The 24,285-nt window shown below is 33.2% G+C and overlaps 3 protein-coding genes across 3 annotated transcripts in view; all 3 read left to right on the forward strand.

Moving 5' to 3' along the window:
• The first annotated feature begins 14 nt into the window (after positions 1-14).
• Positions 15-1,174, forward strand: LOC111417528 (RWD domain-containing protein 1). Its single transcript, XM_023049835.2, has 4 exons — positions 15-179; positions 251-456; positions 509-652; positions 710-1,174. The coding sequence occupies exons 1-4, from the start codon at positions 110-112 to the stop codon at positions 1,019-1,021; spliced, it is 732 nt and encodes a 243-aa protein (XP_022905603.1). The 5' UTR covers positions 15-109; the 3' UTR covers positions 1,022-1,174.
• Positions 1,175-2,533: 1,359 nt separating this feature from the next.
• LOC139429308 (uncharacterized) lies at positions 2,534-3,223 on the forward strand. The gene has a single exon (XM_071194975.1). It carries the CDS (start codon positions 2,534-2,536, stop codon positions 3,221-3,223), a length of 690 nt encoding a protein of 229 aa, XP_071051076.1.
• A 4,211-nt stretch (positions 3,224-7,434) lies between these two features.
• LOC111421840 (WD40 superfamily protein Tusp) overlaps positions 7,435-24,285 on the forward strand; it is a 51,049-nt gene continuing 34,198 nt past the window's right edge. Inside the window, exons 1-2 of the mRNA XM_071194862.1 lie at positions 7,435-7,643; positions 7,714-7,820. Of these exons, the coding sequence (XP_071050963.1) occupies positions 7,725-7,820 (96 nt within the window). The 5' untranslated portion in view covers positions 7,435-7,643; positions 7,714-7,724. The remainder of the gene's footprint in view (positions 7,644-7,713; positions 7,821-24,285) is intronic.

The raw sequence follows: 24,285 nt of genomic DNA on the forward strand, positions 1-24,285 counted from the left end.
GTTAGCTTCACAGTTATGTCAAAATTTTCACCTGTCACATTACTTCCTTTTTTAGTTTTAAGTCTATATTGTATTTATCATCTAAAACTTTTATGATTTTCAACTAAAAATGGATTATAAGGAAGAACAAAAGAACGAATTTGAGGCTTTAGAATCGATTTATTATGGCGAAGTGACCGGTAAGCTTTTTTTTGACATGTGACATAACCTCAAAATGTTTAATCAAATTGAAATTTTACATCTTTTTAAGTACTTTCATCTGAACCTTACTACAAATTTTCAATTCCGATTAAAACGGAAGCCTTCGAATCGGAATCTGATGGTGGCCTAAGTTGTAGTTTAGTGTTTACTTATACGGCAAAATATCCAGAAGAAGCTCCGATAATAGAACTCGATGAAGGTGAAAATATTTCGCAGGAATACGAACGAAAACTATTAGATTACCTACAAACGCAGGTAAAATGAAATAATTTAATTTGTTTTGTGTAAAATTAATTGATTGTTTTAGATTGAAGAAAATCTTGGTATGGTTATGATCTTTACGTTAGTTTCTTCAGCTCAAGAATGGCTTAATGTTAAATGGGATGATATTAAAAAAGCTAGAGATGAAGAAGCTCAAAAAAGACTGAAACAAGAAGAAGAAGAAGAATTAGTAAATTAATTAAATTAATTTATTAAATAAAAAATGTTTAATTATTGTATTTTTTAGAAACGATTTGAAGGTACAAGAGTAACAGTTGAATCTTTCTTGAATTGGAAGACGAAATTTTACGAAGATATGGGTTACCTTAAGAAAAAAGAAATATCTGATAAAGAAGCTAAAAAATTAACAGGAAGAGAACTGTTCTTAAGAGATAAAACAATGAATGAATCCGATCTTAAATTCTTAGATGAAGGTGATGCAGTTAAAGTAGATGAGTCTCTATTTCAAGATTTGGATGATTTGGATCTTGATGATGAGGATGATGAAGATTATAGACCGGGGGATAACTTTGGTGACTCAGATGATAGCATGGATTAAAAGATGTGAAGAGATACAATGAATTTAGGAAGAAGTTTGTTGTATTATAATTGCGCTTATATTGAAAGCGTTGCATTTTTTGCTAATTCTACATTTGATGAAGATCGTTGATTTTTCTTTTTTTTCTATAAATAAATGCGTTTTTAATTAAAATTTGTTTTTTATTTATAATTAAGGTCCACCATATCCAAAAGAATCCCAAATCAGTAACTTAGGCCAGGCGCGCACTCGCGACTTTATTATTGACCAACTTAAAAATCGCTCGATTAAAAAGTTGCCATTAGATTTCCGCTCAGCGCACTATCGACTAGATAGTTGCTGCAGTCTTAAATTTCAACATGGACGCTACTGATGTAGCATGTGTCTGTGCGTTGATTATCAAAAGAAGAAAAAGGAAGAACAGACGTTTTTGGGTTCATCCTCTCATTAATCAGCGACTGTTTAATGGTCAATTTTATAACCTGTTTGAAACATTGAAGGACCACCCCATGAAATTCTTCAGTTACTATAGAATGAGTTATACGAGTTTTAACATCTTACTAACTGCAGTTCAAGATCGTATTGTACATCAAAATACCCGTATGCGCTTAGCAGTGCCAGTACCGGAAAGATTGTCTGTAACGCTCAGGTAGGAACACACAAGATTTTGAAAAAGGAATTTTTATTTTTTAAAGTAACATATTTAATTTATTGTGGATATGGTTGATGTGGAAGATCCATCATCCCATGATGGTGGGGTTTCTGTATACGATAATGTATTTTGAGATGGACCAGCAAAAGAGGTGTAGGGTTGATGTTGATACACTTGCTGGTCTGGGGGTCCTGATGTAAAGTTGGTGAAGTATTGCCTCAACGGTGCAGACGGAATAGGAGTTGCGTTTTTTGATAACCGGACGCGTCTCATTACATTCATAATTTCCGTTTTAGCTGTAAATTTCTGCTCTTCATCGAATTTTTTAAACGCTGGAAGTAGCGATAGAAGAAAATATCTATCTTCATCTACTTCCTCCGTCTTCTTTTCACGTAGTATGTCCAATAATGACTCCTCATAGCTCTTTGTCGATTTGTATCTTTTAGGTGTACTCGATATAAAATTACGATTGTTTGGTGTTGGGTTTTCCAAATCTGGCTGCATTATTTCCACTTCTCCAATATCCGTATCTGTGTTTGTGGTAACCTGATGTTTCTCTGTTTTCGATCGAATTTGCAAGAAATAATAATTGGTCGAAATACAAATATTTTCTCCTCTTTTTCGCTCCAGATCCGGACGGAGCTTTTCTCTGAGCCTCATACTCACGTCTAAAACATGTTCTCAGATTCTTCCATTTCGATTGTATATCATTACCTATAAAATATATAAATGTGTTTACCATAATAACATTGTTTCTTAAAGATATTTGGCAACAGGCGAAGGCCTTATTGCATTTTGAATATTTACTTGGCCAAACAACAATAAGAGAAATTGTGAGAGATACATGTATCGCTATTTGGGAATGTTTAGTGTCTATATATATGCCACCAAAAAATACTGATGATTGGTTACAAATAGCAAACAATTTTTACAAGCGAACAAATTTTCCTAACTGCATTGGAGCCATCGACGGCAAACATATTAGAATAAAAAAACCTGCTTCCAGTGGATCTGAATTCTTCAACTATAAGTGTTTCTTTTCAACTGTGTTGCTTGGAGTAGCAGATTCCGACTACTGTTTTACTTCAATAGAAGTTGGAGCCTATGGTTCTGCAAGTGATTCCAATATTTTCAAGAAATCAAAATTTGGCAGTTTACTTGAAAAAGGACAGTTAAATATACCAGGCCCAACACTGCTACCAAATGAGGAAACCGGAACTGTCATGCCGTTTATAATTTTAGGCGATGAAGCATTTGCTACTTCAGAACATATTCTACGTCCATATCCTAGCAAAAATTTGTCAGTTACGAAACGTGTCTTTAACTATAGGCTATCAAGAGCCCGTAGAATGGTGGAGTGCTCGTTTGGCATATTAGCTGGCAAATGGAGGATACTGAATAGGCCATTAGATACCAGTCTTGAATTATCCGATATCATTATAAAAGCATGCTGCATTCTCCACAATTTTGTTAGGAAGCACGATGGAGTTTGTTTCGAAGATAGTTTGTACGAATGTCATTTAGATAACATGAATCCCGTTGGAACAAGAGGTATTGTGATATCATTATGAAATAGGCAGATTAAAGTAAATTTTATCATTTTATAGAAAATTTAATCAAGTTTCAACACGCGAAAAATTATTTCTTCGTTTCGATAAACTCAAAAAACGAATTGAGATACAGTTATGAAATAAAAACCATTTTAAAGCAAATTAAATGAACATTAATTAAGATAAAAATGATTTCTTTATTACTACAAATGTGACCGTTATGATTTTTTTAATTCATCTCTACACATTTACTTATCGCCTCAAATCAAAAATCATATCTCAGAAAGTAATTGAGATATCAAGGTGATTTAGTCGCCAGTTTATAGCAAATTTAATCAAGTTTCAACACACCAAAAATTATTTTTTCGTTTCAATAAACTTCGGTGGTATGAGTTTTTAAATCCAACTCTGCCGCTATTGAGATCAACTAGATAAATATGTCATTTACAACGTTGTATCTCAAGAACGAATTGAGATACAGTTATGAAATAAAAACCATTTTAACGCAACTTAAATGAATATTAATCAAGATAAGAATAATTTCTTTATTACTACAAATGTAATCGTTATGATTTTTTTAATTCATCTCTACACATTTACTTATCGCCTCAAATCGAAAGTCATATCTCAGAAAGTAATTAAGATATCAAGATGATTTAATCGCCATTTTGTAGCAAATTTAATCAAGTTTCAACACACCAAAAATTATTTCTTCGTTTCAATAAACTCCCGTGGTACGATTTTTTAAATCCAATTCGGCATCTATTGAGATCAACTAGATGAATATGTCATTTACAACGTCGTATCTCAAAAACGAATTGAGATACAGTTATGAAATAAAAATCATTTTAAAGCAAATTAAATGAATATTAATTAAGATAAGAATGATTTCTTTATTACTACAAATCTGTCTGTTATGATTTTTTTAATTCATCTCTACACATTTACTTATCACCTCAAATCGAAAATCACATCTCAGAAAGTAATTGAGATATCAAGATGATTTAGTCGCCATTTTGTAGCAAATTTAATCAAGTTTCAACACACCAAAAATTATTTCTTCGTTTCAATAAACTCCGGTGGTACGATTTTTTAAATCCAACGTCGCGTCTATTGAAATCAACTAGATAAATAGGTCATTTACAACGTCGTATCTCAAGAACGAATTGAGATACAGTCATGAAATACAAACTATTTTAAAGCAAATTAAATGAATATTAATTAAGATAAAAATGATTTCTTTATTACTACAAATCTATCTGTTAGGATTTTTTTAATTCATTTCTACACATTTACTTATCACCTCAAATCGAAAATCATATCTCAGAAAGTAATTAAGATATCAAGATGATTTAATCGCCATTTTGTAGCAAATTTAATCAAGTTTCAACACACTAAAAATTATTTCTTCGTTTCAATAAACTCCGGTGGTACGATTTTTTAAATCCAACTCGGCGTCAATTGAGATCAACTAGATAAATATGTCATTTACAACGTCATATCTCAAGAACGAATTGAGATACAGTTATGAAATAAAAACCATTTTAAAGCAAATTAAATGAATATTAATTAAGATAAGAATGATTTCTTTATTACTACAAATGTGACCGTTACGATTTTTTTAATTCATCTCTACACATTTACTTGTCACCTCAAATCGAAAATCATATCTCAGAAAGTAATTAAGATATCAAGATGATTTAATCGCCATTTTGTAGCAAATTTAATCAAGTTTCAACACACCAAAAATTATTTCTTCGTTTCAATAAACTCCGGTGGTACGATTTTTTAAATCCAACTCCGCGTCTGTTGAGATCAACTACATAAATATGTCATTTACAACGTCGTATCTCAAGAACGAATTGAGATACAGTTATGAAATAAAAACCATTTTAAAGCAAATTAAATGAATATTAATTAAGATAAGAATGATTTCTTTATTACTACAAATGTGACCGTTATGATTTTTTTAATTCATCTCTACACATTTACTTGTCACCTCAAATCGAAAATCATATCTCAGAAAGTAATTAAGATATCAAGATGATTTAATCGCCATTTTGTAGCAAATTTAATCAAGTTTCAACATGCGAAAAATTATTTCTTCGTTTCAATAAACTCCGGTGGTACGATTTTTTAAATCCAACTCAGCGTCTATTGAGATCAACTAAATGAATATGTCATTTACAACGTTGTATCTCAAAAACGAATTGAGATCCAGTTATGAAATAAAAACCATTTTAAAGCAAATTAAATGAATATTAATTAAGATAAAAATGATTTCTTTATTACTACAAATCTGTCTGTTATGGTTTTTTTAATTCACCTCTACACATTTACTTATCGCCTCAAATCAAAAATCATATCTCAGAAAGTAATTGAGATATCAAGATGATTTAGTCGCCATTTTGTAGCAAATTTAATCAAGTTTCAACACGCGAAATATTATTTCTTCGTTTCAATAAACTCCGGTGGTACGATTTTTTAAATCCAACTCGGCGTCTATTGAGATCAATTAGATGAATATGTCATTTACAACGTCGTATCTCAAGAACGAATTGAGATACAGTTATGAAATAAATACCATTTTAAAGCAAATTAAATGAATATTAATTAAGATAAGAATGATTTCTTTATTACTACAAATGTGACCGTTATGATTTTTTTAATTCATGGCTACACATTTACTTATCACCTCAAATCGAAAATCATATCTCAGAAATTAATTGAGATACCAAGATGATTTAATCGCCATTTTGTAGCAAATTTAATCAAGTTTCAACACACCAAAAATTATTTCTTCGTTTAAATAAACTCCGGTGGTACGATTTTTTAAATCCAACGTCGCCTTTATTGAAATCAACTAGATAAATAGGTCATTTACAACGTCGTATCTCAAGAACGAATTGAGATACAGTTATGAAATAAACACCATTTTAAAGCAAATTAAATGAATATTAATTAAGATAAAAATGATTTATTTATTACTACAAATCTATCCGTTATGATTTTTTTAAGTCATCTCTACACATTTACTTATCACCTCAAATTGAAAATCATATCTCAGAAAGTAATTGAGATATCAAGATGATTTAATCGCCGTTTTGTAGCAAATTTAATCAAGTTTCAACACACCAAAAATTATTTCTTCGTTTCAATAAACACCGGTGGTACGATTTTTTAAATCCAACTGGGCGTCTATTGAGATCAACTAGATGAATATGTCATTTACAACGTCGTATCTCAAGAACGAATTGAGATACAGTTTTGAAATAAAAACCATTTTAAAGCAAATTAAATGTATATTAATTAAGATAAAAATGATTTCTTTATTACTACAAATTTATCTGTTATGATTTTTTTAATTCGCCTCTACACATTTACTTGTCATCTCAAATCAAAAATCATATCTCAGGAAGTAATTGAGATATCAAGATGATTTAATCGCCATTTTGTAGCGAATTTAACTTATTAGTGTAGAACTTATTAATTCTACATTTGATGAAGATCGTTGATTTTTCTTTTTTTTTCTATAAATAAATGAGTTTTTAATTAAAATTTGTTTTTTATTTATAATGAAGATTAAAGCAAATTTGATCAGTACTTAATGTGTTGAAGATCATTTCTTCAAATTTGAAGAAATGAATTTGAAATATGAATTTTTGAATTTAAATCTTCAAGATACGTATAAAATCATGCATTACAAAAGCTACAACTTCATCTTCTATAATTGTTACCCCAATTATTCATAGTGAATAATCGAAATGCATTGGATTAATAAACAATAAAAATTTCTGCCAGATTTCTACGTAGTTGAAACTAGCAGCGTCGAAAATAAATTAATATTTAATCCAAAATCGATTTATTTTTTTTATAAAACCGTACTTTTACTTCACTTAATGTTAAAAAATACACCTTTATGAAAAAAAGCTTTGAAAAAAACTTTTTAATCATCATAATCGTTTCTTTCTAACCATCGCATTATATTTTATCTCCCCCGCAAAAATTCCTTGTTTTGATCGAAAAGAAAAGGAAGAAGTGGCAAAAAAAAGAATGAAGTACCCCCTATCTTTAAAGTCCCCATACTAAGCTATTTTCCCTGCCACGACGACGACAACGACGTTTCGCGTTTCGTTTTCCCCAGACTGGCGAGATGCCTTTCAAAATCAATATCAAACGGTGTTCGTTCGGCCGAGTGAACCCTACAACACTCCGGACTCCGGCGGCGGCTTCAGTATTCCCATAGATTCGCCGGGGGTCGTTTCAGTCGCCCTCTCATGAAAAAAACGTGCCGTGCCGCGAGGGTTTCTATTTAAACCGAAAGAAAGAGACTGATCGTTAAAGAAATCTTGTAATTTGACATGGAAAAATTGGAGGCGAGGTAGAAAAGGGTGGAAATGTTGGGGTTTTTCGGCGATCGGGTTGAATTGACGAGAAAAAGGTGAAAGGGCAGAAGGTTGTGACGGTAGTGGTGGTGTTATTTTTGTTTTTTTTCTTCTATTTTTTTGTAGTTGACGTGAGGATGCATTTGCACTTTGAAAGGACCGTCAACGCGAAAAGCGATTGTTCTATTTTATCCTTGACTTGGATGGGAAAGGTTCCTGATGAATTACCAGAGGTAAAAAGAAATGTTTGTACATATTTTTTATTCTTTTTTTTATTTTTCACATTTCCCTTCATTATATTTTATTTCCTTCAATAGATGTTATTTTCTAGAAGGAATTTTTTTCATCAACTTTTTTTTGCAAAATCTAATTTCCTGCGAGATAATTCGCAGTAAAACGACATCTCTCCCATAGGGATTTCTGTATTAATTGGGATGACATCATGGAGACTTGTAGGACTAATAGGCAATATCCTGTAGGAAATAGTTCGATTCGTATTTTCGAACCTCGTTTAGGCCTTGGTTTAACATCAAAAAACGATTGTTTTTGTGTTGAATTTAGATAGATACTATTAAAAGAAAGCTTATTGATTCCTTACTACTTGGGGTTTTCACAGCGATGTGTTTTCTAACTTTTTTTTAAGACGAGGTTACAACGCCAGCTGGCTGTTCCAGTTTTGTTAAAGTTGTATTTTTTTTCAAAGGGCTAACTTTAATAATTTAAGAAAAAACTAATTGTCAACAATATCAATTTATGAATACTTTTACTTTTTCTAGATAAATAGAATCTAGTATATGGAAATTAAGACTATCAAAAACATCTGTGAGGTGGAGGCCATGAACTAGAAGATTTAGGGTTAGCAGGTCAAGAATTTTGGCAAGGTGTGCATGTTTGGTTAGATTCTCGATGTCTATAAATTCTTGTCTACTAAGTGTGTTGACGATCAACTTCTTTTTCACAAACAAAAACTTCCCAGTATCCTTCACGAAAAAGATCCAGAATTTGTCGTTGCAGTCTAAACTCTATTTGGAAGGTTAATACATAATACAAAAACTTTATGAAACCCTTAATCCTTTTGAATTTATCATTTATTAGTTGTTTCAATACAATTTCTTTGATTTTATTGTAACTCAATGCAGTGTCATAATGGAGACTAGCTTTTTTATCACAGTAGCTACATCACAAAAAGGCTCCACACTTTATTATCACCAAATCATTTTGGGAATGAGTATCGAATGAGATATTGATCCCCTTGTTTTTTTAACTCTTCATCGGCTTCTATTTTTATTAATTCAAGCGCATCCACGTGTACAATATCGAACAGATATCTACGTTGTTGATAATTTGATCAAGTACATCTTATAGATTTTGTAAATTTTTCAGTTAAATCTATACATTTTTTGTAACTGCGTAATTCCACCGACATGTTGACTAATTGGAAACGATGCGGTTTCTAACTAAATCGATACATCAACTCGCGTCCGCCTTGGTCAACAAGTATTGACATAACGACATTTTATTTACAATCGTGTAGTTTTGACATCACACAAAAAAATTAAAATACTTTAATTCTTTTATTTGAATCGCAACTACTTAATTATAAAAAATCCGGATGTAATTACAAAAACTGTTTGCTCAAAAAATCATTAAATTCCGTTCATATTTCAAAAGTACCAACAGTCCTTCCCAGGACTGTACTGGATTTTGCAATTTTGGCACCCTACCAGGTACCATTTTATACTCATTTTGTATTAACGAATTCTTCATAAATATCAAGGTTTTAAGTTACGTTAGCTTTCTAACCATAAACTTGTAACAAATCATAAATAGTTTAACATCTACTTCATAACTTGTCAAAATTATCATGGAGGCAAAATGCGTCCAGAGTGTTGTTCTGGTAAATTTTCTCACTTGAATTATTGGCTTTGGATTAACTTGCTTTGGAGTTAGATTGACTAATTTTTCCAACAAAGTGTCCATCTTGAATTACGATGGGTTTGACTTAATCTGTTTGGGGTTGCATTGCTATCGAGTTAGGTTGCTTTTGAGTTGCAGTAATTTGCAGCTAAGTCAGCTTTACTAAGACCGTCTCAATTTGAATTACGATAGGTTGAATTAACTTAATATGGGGTTGCGCTACTTTCGTATTGGGTTGCTTCGGGCTGTGGTGCTATCGGGTTGACTTGTTTTGGAATCTCTCCCATTGGGATTTCTGTATTGATTGGAATGACATCATGGGGACTTGTAGGACTAATAGGCAATATCCTGTAGGAAATAGTTCGATTCGTATTTTCGAACCTCGTTTAGGCCTTCGTTTAACATCAAAAAACGATTGTTTTTGTGTTGAATTTAGATAGATACTATTAAAAGAAAGCTTATTGATTCCTTACTACTTGGGGTTTTCACAGCGATGTGTTTTCTAACTTTTTTTTAAGACGAGGTTACAACGCCAGCTGGCTGTTCCAGTTTTGTTAAAATTGTATTTATTTTCAAAGGGCCAACTTTAATAATTTAAGAAAAAACTAATTGTCAACAATATCAATTTATAAATACTTTTACTTTTTCTAGATAAATAGAATCTAGTATATGGAAATTAAGACTATCAAAAACATCTGTGAGGTGGAGGCCATGAACTAGAAGATTTAGGGTTAGCAGGTCAAGAATTTTGGCAATGTTTGGTTAGATTCTCGATGTCTATAAATTCTTATCTACTAAGTGTGTTGACGATCAACTTCTTTTTCACAAACAAAAACATCCCAGTATCCTTCACGAAGAAGATCCAGAATTTGTCGTTGCAATCTAAACTCTATTTGGAAGGTTAATACTTAATACACAAACTTTATGAAACCCTCAATCCTTTTGAATTTATCATTTCTTAGTTGTTTCAATACAATTTCTTTGATTTTACTGTAACTCAATACAGTGTCATAATGGAGACAAGCTTTTTTATCATAGTAACTACATCATAAAAAGGCTCCACACTTTATTATCACCAAATCATTTTGGGAATGAATATCGAACGAGATATTGATCCCCTTGTTTTTTTAACTCTTCATCGGCTTCTATTTTTATTAATTCAAGCGCATCCACGTGTACAATATCGAACAGATATCTACGTTGTTGATAATTTGATAAAGTACATCTTATAGTTTTTGTAAATTTTTCAGTTAAATCTATAAATTTTTTGTAACTGCGTAATTCCACCGACATGTTGACTAATTGGAAACGATGCGGTTTCTAACTAAATCGATACATCAACTCGCGTCCGCCTTGGTCAACAAGTATTGACATAACGACATTTTATTTACAATTGTATAGTTTTGACTTCACACAAAAAAATTAAAAGACCTTAATTCTTTTATGTGAATCCCAAACACTTAATTATAAAAAAATACGGTTGTAATTGCAAAAACTGTTTACTCCAAAAATCATTAGATTCTCGTTCATATTTCAAGAGTACCAAGAGTTCTTCCCAGGACCGTACGAGTTTTTGCAATTTTGGCACTCTACCAAGTACCATTTTATACCCATTTTGTATTAACGAATTCTTCATAAATATCAAGGTTTTAAGTTACATTAGCTTTCTAATCATAAACTTGTAACAAATGATAAATAGTTTAACATCTACTTCATAACTTATCAAAATTATCATGGAGGCAAAATGCGTCCCGAGTGTTGTTCTGGTAAATTTTCTCACTTGAATTATTGGCTTTGGATTAACTTGCTTTGGGATTAGATTGACTGACTTTTCCAGTAACATGTCCTTCTTGAATTACGATGGGTTTGACTTAATCTATTTGGGGTTGCATTGCTATGGAGTTGGGTTGCTTTTGAGTTGCAGTGATTTGCAGCTAAGTCAGCTTTACTAAGACCGTCTCAATTTGAATTACGATAGGTTGAATTAACTTAATATGGGGTTGCGCTACTTTCGTATTGGGTTGCTTCGGGCTGTGGTGCTATCGGGTTGACTTGTTTTGGAATCTCTCCCATTGGGATTTCTGTATTGATTGGAATGACATCATGGGGACTTGTAGGACTAATAGGCAATATCCTGTAGGAAATAGTTCGATTCGTATTTTCGAACTTCGTTTAGGCCTTCGTTTAACATCAAAAAACGATTGTTTTTGTGTTGAATTTAGATAGATACTATTAAAAGAAAGCTTATTGATTCCTTACTACTTGGGGTTTTTGCAGCGATGTGTTTTTTAACTTTTTTTTAAGACGAGGTTGCAACGCCAGCTGGCTGTTCCAGTTTTGTTAAAGTTGTATTTTTTTCAAAGGGCCAACTTTAATAATTTAAGAAAAAACTAATTGTCAACAATATCAATTTGTGAATACTTTTACTTTTTCTAGATAAATAGAATCTAGTATATGGAAATTAAGACTATCAAAAACATCTGTGAGGTGGAGGCCATGAACTAGAAGATTTAGGGTTAGCAGGTCAAGAATTTTGGCAATGTTTGGTTAGATTCTCGATGTCTATAAATTCTTATCTACTAAGTGTGTTGACGATCAACTTCTTTTTCACAAACAAAAACATCCCAGTATCCTTCACGAAGAAGATCCAGAATTTGTCGTTGCAATCTAAACTCTATTTGGAAGGTTAATACTTAATACACAAACTTTATGAAACCCTCAATCCTTTTGAATTTATCATTTCTTAGTTGTTTCAATACAATTTCTTTGATTTTATTGTAACTCAATACAGTGTCATAGTGGAGACAAGCTTTTTTATCATAGTAACTACATCATAAAAAGGCTCCACACTTTATTATCACCAAATCATTTTGGGAATGAATATCGAAAGAGATATTGATCCCCTTGTTTTTTTAACTCTTCATCGGCTTCTATTTTTATTAATTCAAGCGCATCCACGTGTACAATATCGAACAGATATCTACGTTGTTGATAATTTGATCAAGTACATCTTATAGTTTTTGTAAATTTTTCAGTTAAATCTATAAATTTTTTGTAACTGCGTAATTCCACCGACATGTTGACTAATTGGAAACGATGCGGTTTCTAACTAAATCGATACATCAACTCGCGTCCGCCTTGGTCAACAAGTATTGACATAACGACATTTTATTTACAATCGTGTAGTTTTGACATCACACAAAAAAATTAAAATACTTTAATTCTTTTGTGTGAATCGCAAATACTTAATTATAAAAAATCCGGATGTAATTACAAAAACTATTTGCTCGAGAAACCATTAGATTCCGTTCATATTTCAAGAGTACCAAGAGTCCTTTCCAGGACCGTACGAGTTTTTGCAATTTTGGCACTCTACCAGGTACCATTTTATACTCATTTTGTATTAACGAGTTCTTCATAAATATCAAGGTTTTAAGTTACGTTAGCTTTCTAACCATAAACTTGTAACAAATCATAAATAGTTTAACATCTACTTCATAACTTGTCAAAATTATCACGGAGAAAAAATGCGTCCAGAGTGTTGTTCTGGAAAATTTTCTCACTTGAATTATTGGCTTTGGGTTAACTTGCTTTGGAGTTAGATTGACTAACTTTTCCAGTAACATGTCCTTCTTGAATTACGATGGGTTTGACTTAATCTGTTTGGGGTTGCATTGCTATGGAGTTGGGTTGCTTTTGAGTTGCAGTAATTTGCAGCTAAGTCAGCTTTACTAAGACCGTCTCAATTTAAATTACGATAGGTTGAATTAACTTAATGTGGGGTTGCGCTACTTTTGTATTGGGTTGGGTTACTTTCGTATTGGGTTGCTTCGGGCTGTGGTGCTATCGGGTTGATTTGTTTTGGAATCTCTCCCATTGGGATTTCTGTATTAATTGGGATGACATCATGGGAACTTGTAGGACTAATAGGCAATATCCTGTAGGAAATAGTTCGATTCGTATTTTCGAACCTCGTTTAGGCCTTCGTTTAATATCAAAAAACGATTGTTTTTGTCTTGAATTTAGATAGATACTATTAAAAGAAAGCTTATTGATTCCTTACTACTTGGGGTTTTCACAGCGATGTGTTTTCTAACTTTTTTTTAAGACGAGGTTACAACGCCAGCTGGCTGTTCCAGTTTTGTTAAAGTTGTATTTTTTTTTCAAAGGACCAACTTTGATCCTAAAAAAAAAAGCTAATTGTCAACGATATCAATTTATAAATACTTTTACTTTTTCTAGATAAATAGAATCTAGTATATGGAAATTAAGACTATGAAAACATCTGTGAGGTGGGGGCCATGAAGTAGAAGATTTAGGGTTAGCAGGTCAAGAATTTTGGCAATGTTTGGTTAGATTCTCTATGTCTATAAATTCTTATCTACTAAGTGTGTTGACGATCAACTTCTTTTTCACAAACAAAAACTTCCCAGCATCCTTCACGAAGAAGATCCAGAATTTGTCGTTGCAATCTAACCTCTATTTGGAAGGTTAATACTTAATACACAAACTTTATGAAACCCTCAATCCTTTTGAATTTATCATTTCTTAGTTGTTTCAATACAATTTCTTTGATTTTATTGTAACTCAATACAGTGTCATAGTGGAGACAAGCTTTTTTATCACAGTAGCTACATCACAAAAAGGCTCCACACTTATTATCACCAAATCATTTTGGGAATGAATATCCAACGAGATATTGATCCCCTTGTTTTTTTAACTCTTCATCGGCTTCTATTTTTATTAATTCAAGCGTATCCACGTGTACAATATCGAACAGATATCTACGTTGTTGATAATTTGATCAAGTACATCTTATAGTTTTTGTAAATTTTTCAGTTAAATCTATAAATTTTTTGTAACTGCGTAATTCCACCGACATGTTGACTAATTGGAAACGATGCGGTTTCTAACTAAATCGATACATCAACTCGCGTCCGCCTTGGTCAACAAGTATTGACATAACGACATTTTATTTACAATTGTATAGTTTTGACTTCACACAAAAAAATTAAAAGACCTTAATTCTTTTATGTGAATCGCAAATACTTAATTATAAAAAATGCGGATGTAATTACAAAAACTATTTGGTCCAAAAATCATTAGATTCCGTTCATATTTCAAGAGTACCAAGAGTCTTTCCCAGGACCGTACGAGTTTTTGCAATTTTGGCACTCTACCAGGTACCATTTTATACTCATTTTGTATTAACGAGTTCTTCATAAATATCAAGGTTTTAAGTTACGTTAGCTTTCTAACCATAAACTTGTAACAAATCATAAATAGTTTAACATCTACTTCATAACTTGTCAAAATTATCACGGAGAAAAAATGCGTCCAGAGTGTTTTTCTGGTAAATTTTCTCACTTAAATTATTGGCCTTGGATTAACTTGCTTTGAAGTTAGATTGACTAACTTTTCCAACAAAGAGTCCATCTTGAATTACGATGGGTTTGACTTAATCTGTTTGGGGTTACACTGCTATCGAGTTGGGTTGCTTTTGAGTTGCAGTGACTTGCAGCGTTGGAGTTATGTTAGCTTTGCCAATAACACAACAGTTTTGAATTGCGATGGAGTAGGAGAATACGATGATTGCGATAAAATACATGAATTTGGAAATGAAGGTTGTTACAGAAAAGAAAGCACAATTCTGATCTTCATTCTACAGCACAATAGATTTGTTATGTTGAGACATGCTAAGTGTTCCAATCACTAATTTAAAAAGTTTTTGTGTTGAGACTTTGTTCGATTTTTCGATCCTTCTACAAGACGAATTTTTCATGATAATAAATAATTCCCCTTTATAACACCAAAAAATGACAGCATATTGATTGATTTTATGTTAATAAATTTCCCATGAAAAATTCAATATCGGTTGGAAAAATGTATATATCTCCAAAGAAATAGATAACGACATCGAAAATGAGGCCGATCAATTTGTTTGTTTCCCCCGCATGTTTGACATGATCTTCGCCCCATTTCTAATAGGGAGGAAACCTTTCAGGGACTAGTAAGGTCGACCGCTGAAAGGGGCCCCAGTGAAAAGCCCCCGCTTTAGGTTGTTTCCCTTCTTAGTTCCAGCCCGAGCGAAAATTTATTTGCACGCCATAAATCTAGGTCTTGAATGAGACTCTAATTGCGTGCAGGCGATTTAACCATCCTAATATAGCCCTCCAAGACAATATTATACCCCTCTCTAGTTATTTTCGTAATTAACCGTTGGTAGTTGTGTTTAGAAATTTTCTGCAATTTCTTTAAATTAGTTCCGTTTGAATGCATTTCGCGGTAATAACAATTTCAAAGTCTAAAATGTATTTTAGTCCTTTGCGAATAGGGATAATAATAAAGAAGTTGGTAATAGCCCCGTGGTGGAGTAATTAAGAACTCTGACGACGTAAATTCGCATTTCGAGGTCGTTGCATTTCATATTTAACGAGGTGGGTGTCTTTGTTCTTAACCAAAGTTCGTTTCATTAACGTATACTCTATTTTTTAATTCGAAGGAGTAAAATGAAAAGTCACCTTTACACAGTGTAATTTTTCACTTTTAAGTTAATTTTTGGCGGGAGATTTAAAACTAGAGAGAATTTTAAATAAACTGTAGTTATGAATTTAATTACTTATTTGTTTAAACATAATAAACACCAGGGCGTACTTACTTACTTTGTCCCACATAAAATGCAACATGTCAATATGTCTGAAGACGCACGGCTAAACCCGAAACTTTCTAGTTCTAGGTATAGTGTTAGTTCTAGTTTTAGTTCAATAAAAATATGCAAATTTTATGCTAACTAGCGCTACTTACCACCTACCAGCCATCTTAAAAGAGGTACGGCTAAACGGAATTTTATAAATTCTTGCAAATTTTGAGGTTGAGCAGCTCTAATCAACTTAGTTAGAACTGCACCATATTCCTCATTATTTCTACCATCAGAGAAAAAAAAATATTTTTGTCGTTTTGTATTTCTCAAGAAACAAGTTTTTCTTATATTTTTTACAAATTTTGGGTTGATAAGAATTTCTGATCAATTTAGTTTTGCTTGCATCGTAGTCTTCATCATCTTAAAACAGCAAATATGAAGAAAAAATCTTTAGTCATGTCCTATTTTCATTGAAAACCAGTTTTCCTTAAAATCTAACAAATTTCAAAATATTATATCAAATATTATTCATTTTAAAATATTTTTGTCGTCTTGTATTTCTCTAGAAATAGGTTTTTCTTATATTCTAGCAAATTTCGAAAATAACAGAATTTCTGATTAATTTAATGTAATTTAAATTGCATCGTATTCCTCATCTAATCACAAATACAAAAAGAATATTATTTCTGTCAATATTCATTTCTCTGGAGGTGTGGTTTTCTTGTAATTCTAGTCGAGTTCGGGTTGAGCAGGATTTCTGATCGACTTAGTTTGAAGCCCATCATATTCCTCATCATGCATAGTAACAAATAGAAAAAGAAAATTATTATTGTCAGTTTCTATTTTTCTGTAGAAAGTAGTTTTCTGGTATATTTGCAAATTTCGAGTTGGGCAGAAATACTGATCAACTTCGTTCGAAGTGCATCATATTCTTCATCAACTGTAACAGCAAATACATAAAGAAAATACGTTTGACAATTGCCAATTTTATGGAAAACCGAACGACAGATTTCTAAGAAAGATAATATTTCAAATTTGAGCAGCCTTAGAGGTTAGGCATACTTGGAAATACATTAATTTCCCTACATTCATCGATATGATATATCTTAGGATCTAAGCATCTATTTACGATTCTCGTGCAAATTGTTGTTTTGATGGCTTTATAAGGATAATTAACATCAACTTATACAAACTTCATCAAAATCTTTATTTTTAACATGAAATTGACAACAATTAACCCGACTTTAATAGTCACAAGCCAATCTATGCAACATCATATAAACTTCCATGTTTAACCGCAAGTTTAACTTCAACGAATCTTTAATTTTTGATCGAAAATCTAATTTCAACTTCAATTCAATCTAAATAAACTTCATCAAAACCTTCTTTATTAATAGGATATTCTTCATCAACCTCAATTCTAATCTACTAAACTTTACAATAATCTTCATTTCTAACAAGAAATTTAACATCAACCCAAGAACTTCAAAAAATCTAATCTCATCCATAAAACATCGTGTAATCATTATTTTTTTGATTCAGAAAATCATGACAAAAGATATAAAAACAGAAGTAAAAAAACATTATTCTATAATTAACAACATCAATATCCAACTATACTATACATACCAAGAATTAACTATCACTTTACACTTCGAAGAAATAGAAGAAATAATAGTAAACATAGAACAAACACAGAAGGAGAAGTTGTTCCGAGAATGGGAAAAGAAAGACAAAAAATTGAAACAACTTCGAGAAGAACAAAGAATGGAGAAGAATAGGAATACGACATCAACAAGAGAGAATTTAACAACACATAAATTTCATAAAAGAGTTACAAATATGTCAGACACCGTTTAATCAAAACGAAATGAATTTACTAGAAAAGGGGACTGAAATATTCCATATATAAAACAACCAACCTCAGAAAAACAGCATTAGAACTAGAAGCAGCTACGAGAGGACTGCCAAAAGAAGAAGAAATACACAAAACCTTACAACAAATACTAATGAAAGAAGAAACTAAAATAACAAAAAGGAAGAAAAAGAACAACGAAAAAACAGAAAAGAAAAGGAAAAATGAAGAAAAGACATTGAAAACCATCAAAGAGAAAATAGAAAAAAATTATTTAACCTTTACTAAGGGCGATAAAAGTGCAGGTTTAGTCATTTTGGATAAGATAAATTATATAGAAAAAACCGAAGAATTCCTTAACGATAACAATTTCATAAAAACCCTAAAAAATCCTACTAACTCCTTCCATGAAAAAGTTAAGAAAATAATAAACAATAGTAAAACTACTTTAACGAAATATGGCAGAAATGTAAGATCAATCATCCCAATGAACTCGAAAATACCTAGATTGTATGCATTGCCTAAGCTGCATAAACAGAACATGCCCATAAGACCAATAATAACCAGCATCGACTCAAGTACTTACAAAATATCAAAATTTCTAATAGACATTTTCAAAACAAATATTAACTTCCAACCAACACACACTATTCGGAATAGATCAGAAATAATAACAGAACTGAGCACAATGTCACTGCCAAAAGATTTTACTATTCTATCCTTCGACATCGTCAACCTGTATACCAACATCCCCACCAGACAAACATTGAACATTATTAAAGACATTCTATCACATAACATAACAGACCTAAATGATCGTAATAACATTTTCAACCTATTCGAGATCAGTTTACAACAAAATTTCTGCAAATTCAATAATAATATATATTCATACGAAGAGGGTTTACCAATGGGGTCTCCTTTGAGCAGTTTGATCTCTGACATATTTCTAAATGAGATGGAAACTAAACTTATAATTAATAAAGATAATAATCCATATTTTGAAATCATAAAATTTTGGAAAAGGTATGTAGATGACATACTAGTCATTGTTAATACTAAAGACAACAACACTATAAACAAGATTCATAATATATTAACTCAATACACAGCAAGATACAATTTACGATAGAACAAGAGAAAAATAACGAAATAAACTACCTAGACATAAACATAAAAAGAACACAGGATAACGGTTTTATATTTAACACATACAGAAAACCAACACAGACAGATGCAGTCATACCCTACGACTCATATCACTGTAACGCACATAAACTAGCTGCTTTTAGATCACACATACATAGAGCATACAATTCAAAAATGAACACAGAAAACCTTACCACCGAAATAAATACAATCTACCAAGTTGCGAAAAATAATAACTTCCCAATTTACATAATAAATAATATTATAAACAAACAACAGAAAAAACAAAAAATGATTAATTGTACCGCTCTAAAGAATCAACACAATGAAGATCAAAGTATTTATTATAGAGCTATAACATTCCAAGGCAACATATCCAATAAAATAAAACAGAGTTTAAAACAATATAATATAAATCTTAATTTCAAACCAAATAAAACATTAGAAAGAATGCTTATAAACAATAAGGACAAAATAAATAAACTGGACGATAATGGTGTGTACATACTAGAGTGCGACACTTGTAAAGCAGCGTACATTGGAGAAACAGAACTCAACAATTTGGGTTTAGCCGTACGTCTAAAGACGGCTAAATCCGAATGATTCTAGTTCTTGGTGTAGCGCTACATAACAATTATAACTAGAACTAACACAAAATCTAGAAATAGAAAGTTTCGGGTTTAGCCGTGCGTCATCAGACTCAATTTTACTAACTTTGCTAGTTTTTTCTCCAGATTCATCATTCGAATATTATATGTGGAAGAGAAGGAAAACAAAAACTCCAGTTTTTGGCAGTTTTTTCAATTTTTATATATTTTTCGGCCTTTTATTTCAAAATTTAAAGTTTTTTATTCTTACTTATTATTAATCAATCATTTTTCAAATATTTGTAATCGTTTTTGGCCTTGAAATATTTAATACGTAATAACTCAGAACTTAACCTCAATTTTTGCAACGTGATTTAGAAGAAATGTGTTTAACAGACTGTTCAATATTTTTACATAAATTCTCAAGTATCAACTTGTGGTTCAATTAATTGACGTTGTGTCCGAGGATGACTTCACAGTTGAAACACGTGTAACACATAAAAATAATAAAATACTTATACGATTCATCTTTTAAGGTCAAAAACTGGAGTTTTTGTTTTCCTTTTCTTCCACATATAATGAATTTTTCTAGTTCTAGGTCTAGTGTTAGTTCTAGTTTTACACTATCACTAGAACTAACACAAGACCTAGAACTAGAATCATTTGGGTTTAGCCGTACGTCTCTAAAAACGGCTAAATCCGAATGATTCTAGTTTTAGATATAATGTTAGTTCTAGTTTTGCACTTGCACCATTACTAGGAGTAACATTATACCTAGAACTAGAATCATTTGGGTTTAGCCGTACGTCTCTTAAGACGGCTAAACCCGAATGATTCTAGTTCTTGGTATAGTGCTACATAACAATTAAAACTAGAACTAACACTAGACCTAGAACTAGAAAGTTTCGGATTTAGCTGTGCGTCTGAAGACGCTAGCACTATCAACTAGATAGTTAACTAGAACTAACACTAGAACTAGAACTAGAAACATTCGGATTTAGCCGCACGTCTCTCACGACGGCTAAACCCGAATGATTCTAGTTCTAGGTCTTGTGCTAATTCCAGTATTGCCGTTTCGGTACAATTGTCATGAATAAAGTACGTGAATCCAGTACAAAATTTTGTAATCAGTACAATTGTACTAAAATCAATAGATTTTTAGGGAATGCAGTAACACTTTATAGTAACAATTAATGAAAAATTCATCGTGTCACCAATGAGCCCAGTGACAACCTAATTTTAGAAGTTTTACAAATTTTGTTTTACCTAAAAAAAGAAAGGTCTCCTATTTTCTTTCTCAATTCAGTAAATTTTTTTGATTTTCGGTACGAATTTTGTTACATTTACAGTGGGTCAGTTAAGTATTTGCACAGGACAAATTTACTAAAAAAAAAAGCTAAACAGCATATGAAGCATTATTTTTTTTACATTTTCTCTAATCGGATACATGTTCTGAGAAATAGTATACATTTGAAATAAATAATAAGCATTTTCCGAATGGAATATTGAGTAAAATCTGAAATACGATGTCACAAAAGTATTTGTACACTAGTATTTCGGACAAGTCTAGACACGCACAGAGACCGAAGCGTTAGTTGTACATCAGTTGTATGTATGTAGGAAAGCGGAGGGTATGCTACGCACACACCAATAGGCCCCAACGGGCCCCTTGTACATCCTCCTACACTGTCTCCGGCTACATCAACCAGCCTAAGGAATTTCCGAAGGCTAGGATACAGCTCAGAGGTGTGTTCCTGATGCCATCTGTGGTCGGCCATTCCTCTCCGAAGTCTCTCATTCTGAGGTCTTGCAGAGTGGGGCATTCACACAAGATGTGTCGGACCGTCTCCTCGCTCTCTTTACAGAGGCGACAGAGAGGACTAATAGCAAGCTTAAGGTTATAAAGATGCTTGTTTACCTTACAGTGACCCGTGACGAGTCCCGTTACAGTTCGTAGAGCGTTTCTACCAAGCCTTACGAAAGACAAGGCTGCCTCTGCTGAAGGATAATGTAATACTTCCTTAGACAGATGGCAACCCTTAACCCTATCCCACCAGTTCATGAACTTTTTGTGGGTAAAATCTTTAATTATCTCAATCTGAGTTGATAAGGACGGAGCGATTATCGGTTCAGGCGAACATGGCGCTCGCTTGGCAGCCCTTTTGGCAAGCCCTTTTGGCAAGCCTATCAGCGTGCTTGTTACCTGAACAAGTCGAGTGTCCTTTTATCCATTGAAGTATGACACAGTTATGCACTGCGGCCTTCTCCAATGTCAGATGACAACCCATAACAAGTCCTGAGGTAATTGTTATTCTACTCAGGGCTAAAATAGCTTGTCTACTGTCAGTATAAATTGTAAAAGTCTTACCTACCAAGTTGGATCTGACAATAACGTCAGCGGCAAGTTGTATGGCGATTAACTCCGCCTGTATGACGGTGGTACTTATACCTAAAGGTTCAGATACGTGGAGTCGGAGATCGTACGAGAAGACTCCGGCTCCAGCTCCTTCCCGTCTCTTTGAACCATCAGTGTAGATTTTAAGGCTGTTTTTTACCTCTACTTCTGTGGAGCTTGGGTGGGTGAGATATTTCTTCGTAAAAATGTGTTGTAGGGGTGTAAAGTCCGTTACACACTCCAGAATTGGTGAGTAATCCACCATTTCATTCCAGAGATTGGCATTTTTACTATTTCTCTCACCCATTAGAATTCCTGCTGCTCGCAGTCGAGTCATGGTCACCAATGCCACCTCTTGGATGAACAAATGAAGTGGCGTTAGGTTTAACATGTTTTCCATGGCTGCAGTGGGGGTAGTCCGCAGCGCACCTGTAACATACAAACACGCAAGTCTCTGTACTTTATTAAGTGCAGTAGTGGATGTAGACTGAAGGGTCTTTGACCACCATACTACTGCACCATAAGTAAGCATAGGTCGGATTACAGCCGTGTAAATCCAGAGGGCATTTCTGGGTGACAAACCCCATGTCTTACCTATAGCCCTCCGGCATTGACCGAATGCAACGTACGCTTTTTTTACTCTATTATCTAGGTGGGCTCTCCATGTCATTTTATTGTCAAGTGTGATGCCCAGATATTTAACTTCTTTTGACAATACCAATGGAGTATCAACCTTCCTCATCCGTGTGAAAAGAATCAACTCTGTTTTCTTAGGATTCACAGAGAGTCTTTGTTCGTCACACCAAGTCTCTATCAGTTTGAGAGCTACTTGCATCCTGTCAAACAGCACGTTTATATACTTGCCTTTGACGAGAATGGTTAAATCATCTGCGTAACCAACTGTGATAAAGTTGGCTTCGGCGAGGCGGTTCAAGAGGCTATCCAGGGTGAGGTTCCACAAAAGTGGGGATAGTACACCCCCTTGTGGACAGCCTCGAGTAACTCCTCCTTGAAGACTGACATCGCCAGCCCTAAGCTTAACTATCCTATGTTTAAGAGTGTTCTCAATCCATCCACAAAGAGTCGGTGGAACATTATGCTCTAACAAGGCATCGTTAATACCAGAGAAAGTTGTTTTATCAAAAGCTCCCTCTATATCTACGAAAACCCCCAGGGCGGACTCCTTTAGGTCCAGCGCCCCACCAACAAAGCTGGTCACTGAGTGAAGAGCCGTTAGTGTGGACTTGCCCTGAGTGTAAGCGTGTTGATTAGGATTTACTGGTTTAGTTGGAAGACAGAAATCTCTAATATAGCGATCACACAGTCTCTCCAGAGTTTTCAAAAGAAAGGATTGGTCTAAACGATTTCGGTGTGAAATAATCAAGCTTACCCGGTTTTGGTATGAAGTTCACTGTGACCTCACGCCATCGACTGGGTATATAGCGCAGCGCCAGGCATGCTTGGAAGATTTCCACCAGGTGAGGTACTAAATCCTCCAGACCCCATTGTAAAAGGGCTGGTATAATACCATCTGGTCCTGGTGTCTTGAACGGCGAGAAACTGTTGATGGCCCACCGTATTTTATCCTCCCTGCAGATCTCTTCGGCTGAAATCCAATCATCTGCAGTAGGTTCATGGTTGGTGTCCTGTTGTATTTGTACGGAACTTCCGGAACCTGAAAAATGAAAACATACATCAGTTGTTGTTAAGATAACATCCTTACAGACGCGTGCTAATAAATAACCTATCGTATCGTATCAGTGTTTGAGTCAAAATGCCGAAAACTAAAGAATTGTCTATTTCGGAGAAAGTACAAATTATAGGCTTGTTTAAAGAGAAGAAAAGTTTGCGAGAAATTGCTAAAATTATTAAACGGCCACACTCTACTGTTCGCTATATAATTACCAAGTTTAACACCAGCAAAAGTGTAGAAAACATGCATCGCTCTGGACGACCGAGAATACTAAGCCATCGTGAACAACGGGCTATTCTGAAAGAAGTCCAAGATAATCCCAAAACTAGCGCTCAAAATTTGGCTGTACATATCGCAGAGAGGTTCATCCTGAAACCGTAAGAAGAGTTCTCCGTAAAGCCGGCTACCATGGAAGAGTAGCACGTAAAAAGCCGTTCATAAGTGAGCGAACTACATTTTGCA

Source organism: Onthophagus taurus, chromosome 3, assembly GCF_036711975.1.
Source record: "Onthophagus taurus isolate NC chromosome 3, IU_Otau_3.0, whole genome shotgun sequence".
NCBI lineage: Eukaryota > Metazoa > Arthropoda > Insecta > Coleoptera > Scarabaeidae > Onthophagus > Onthophagus taurus.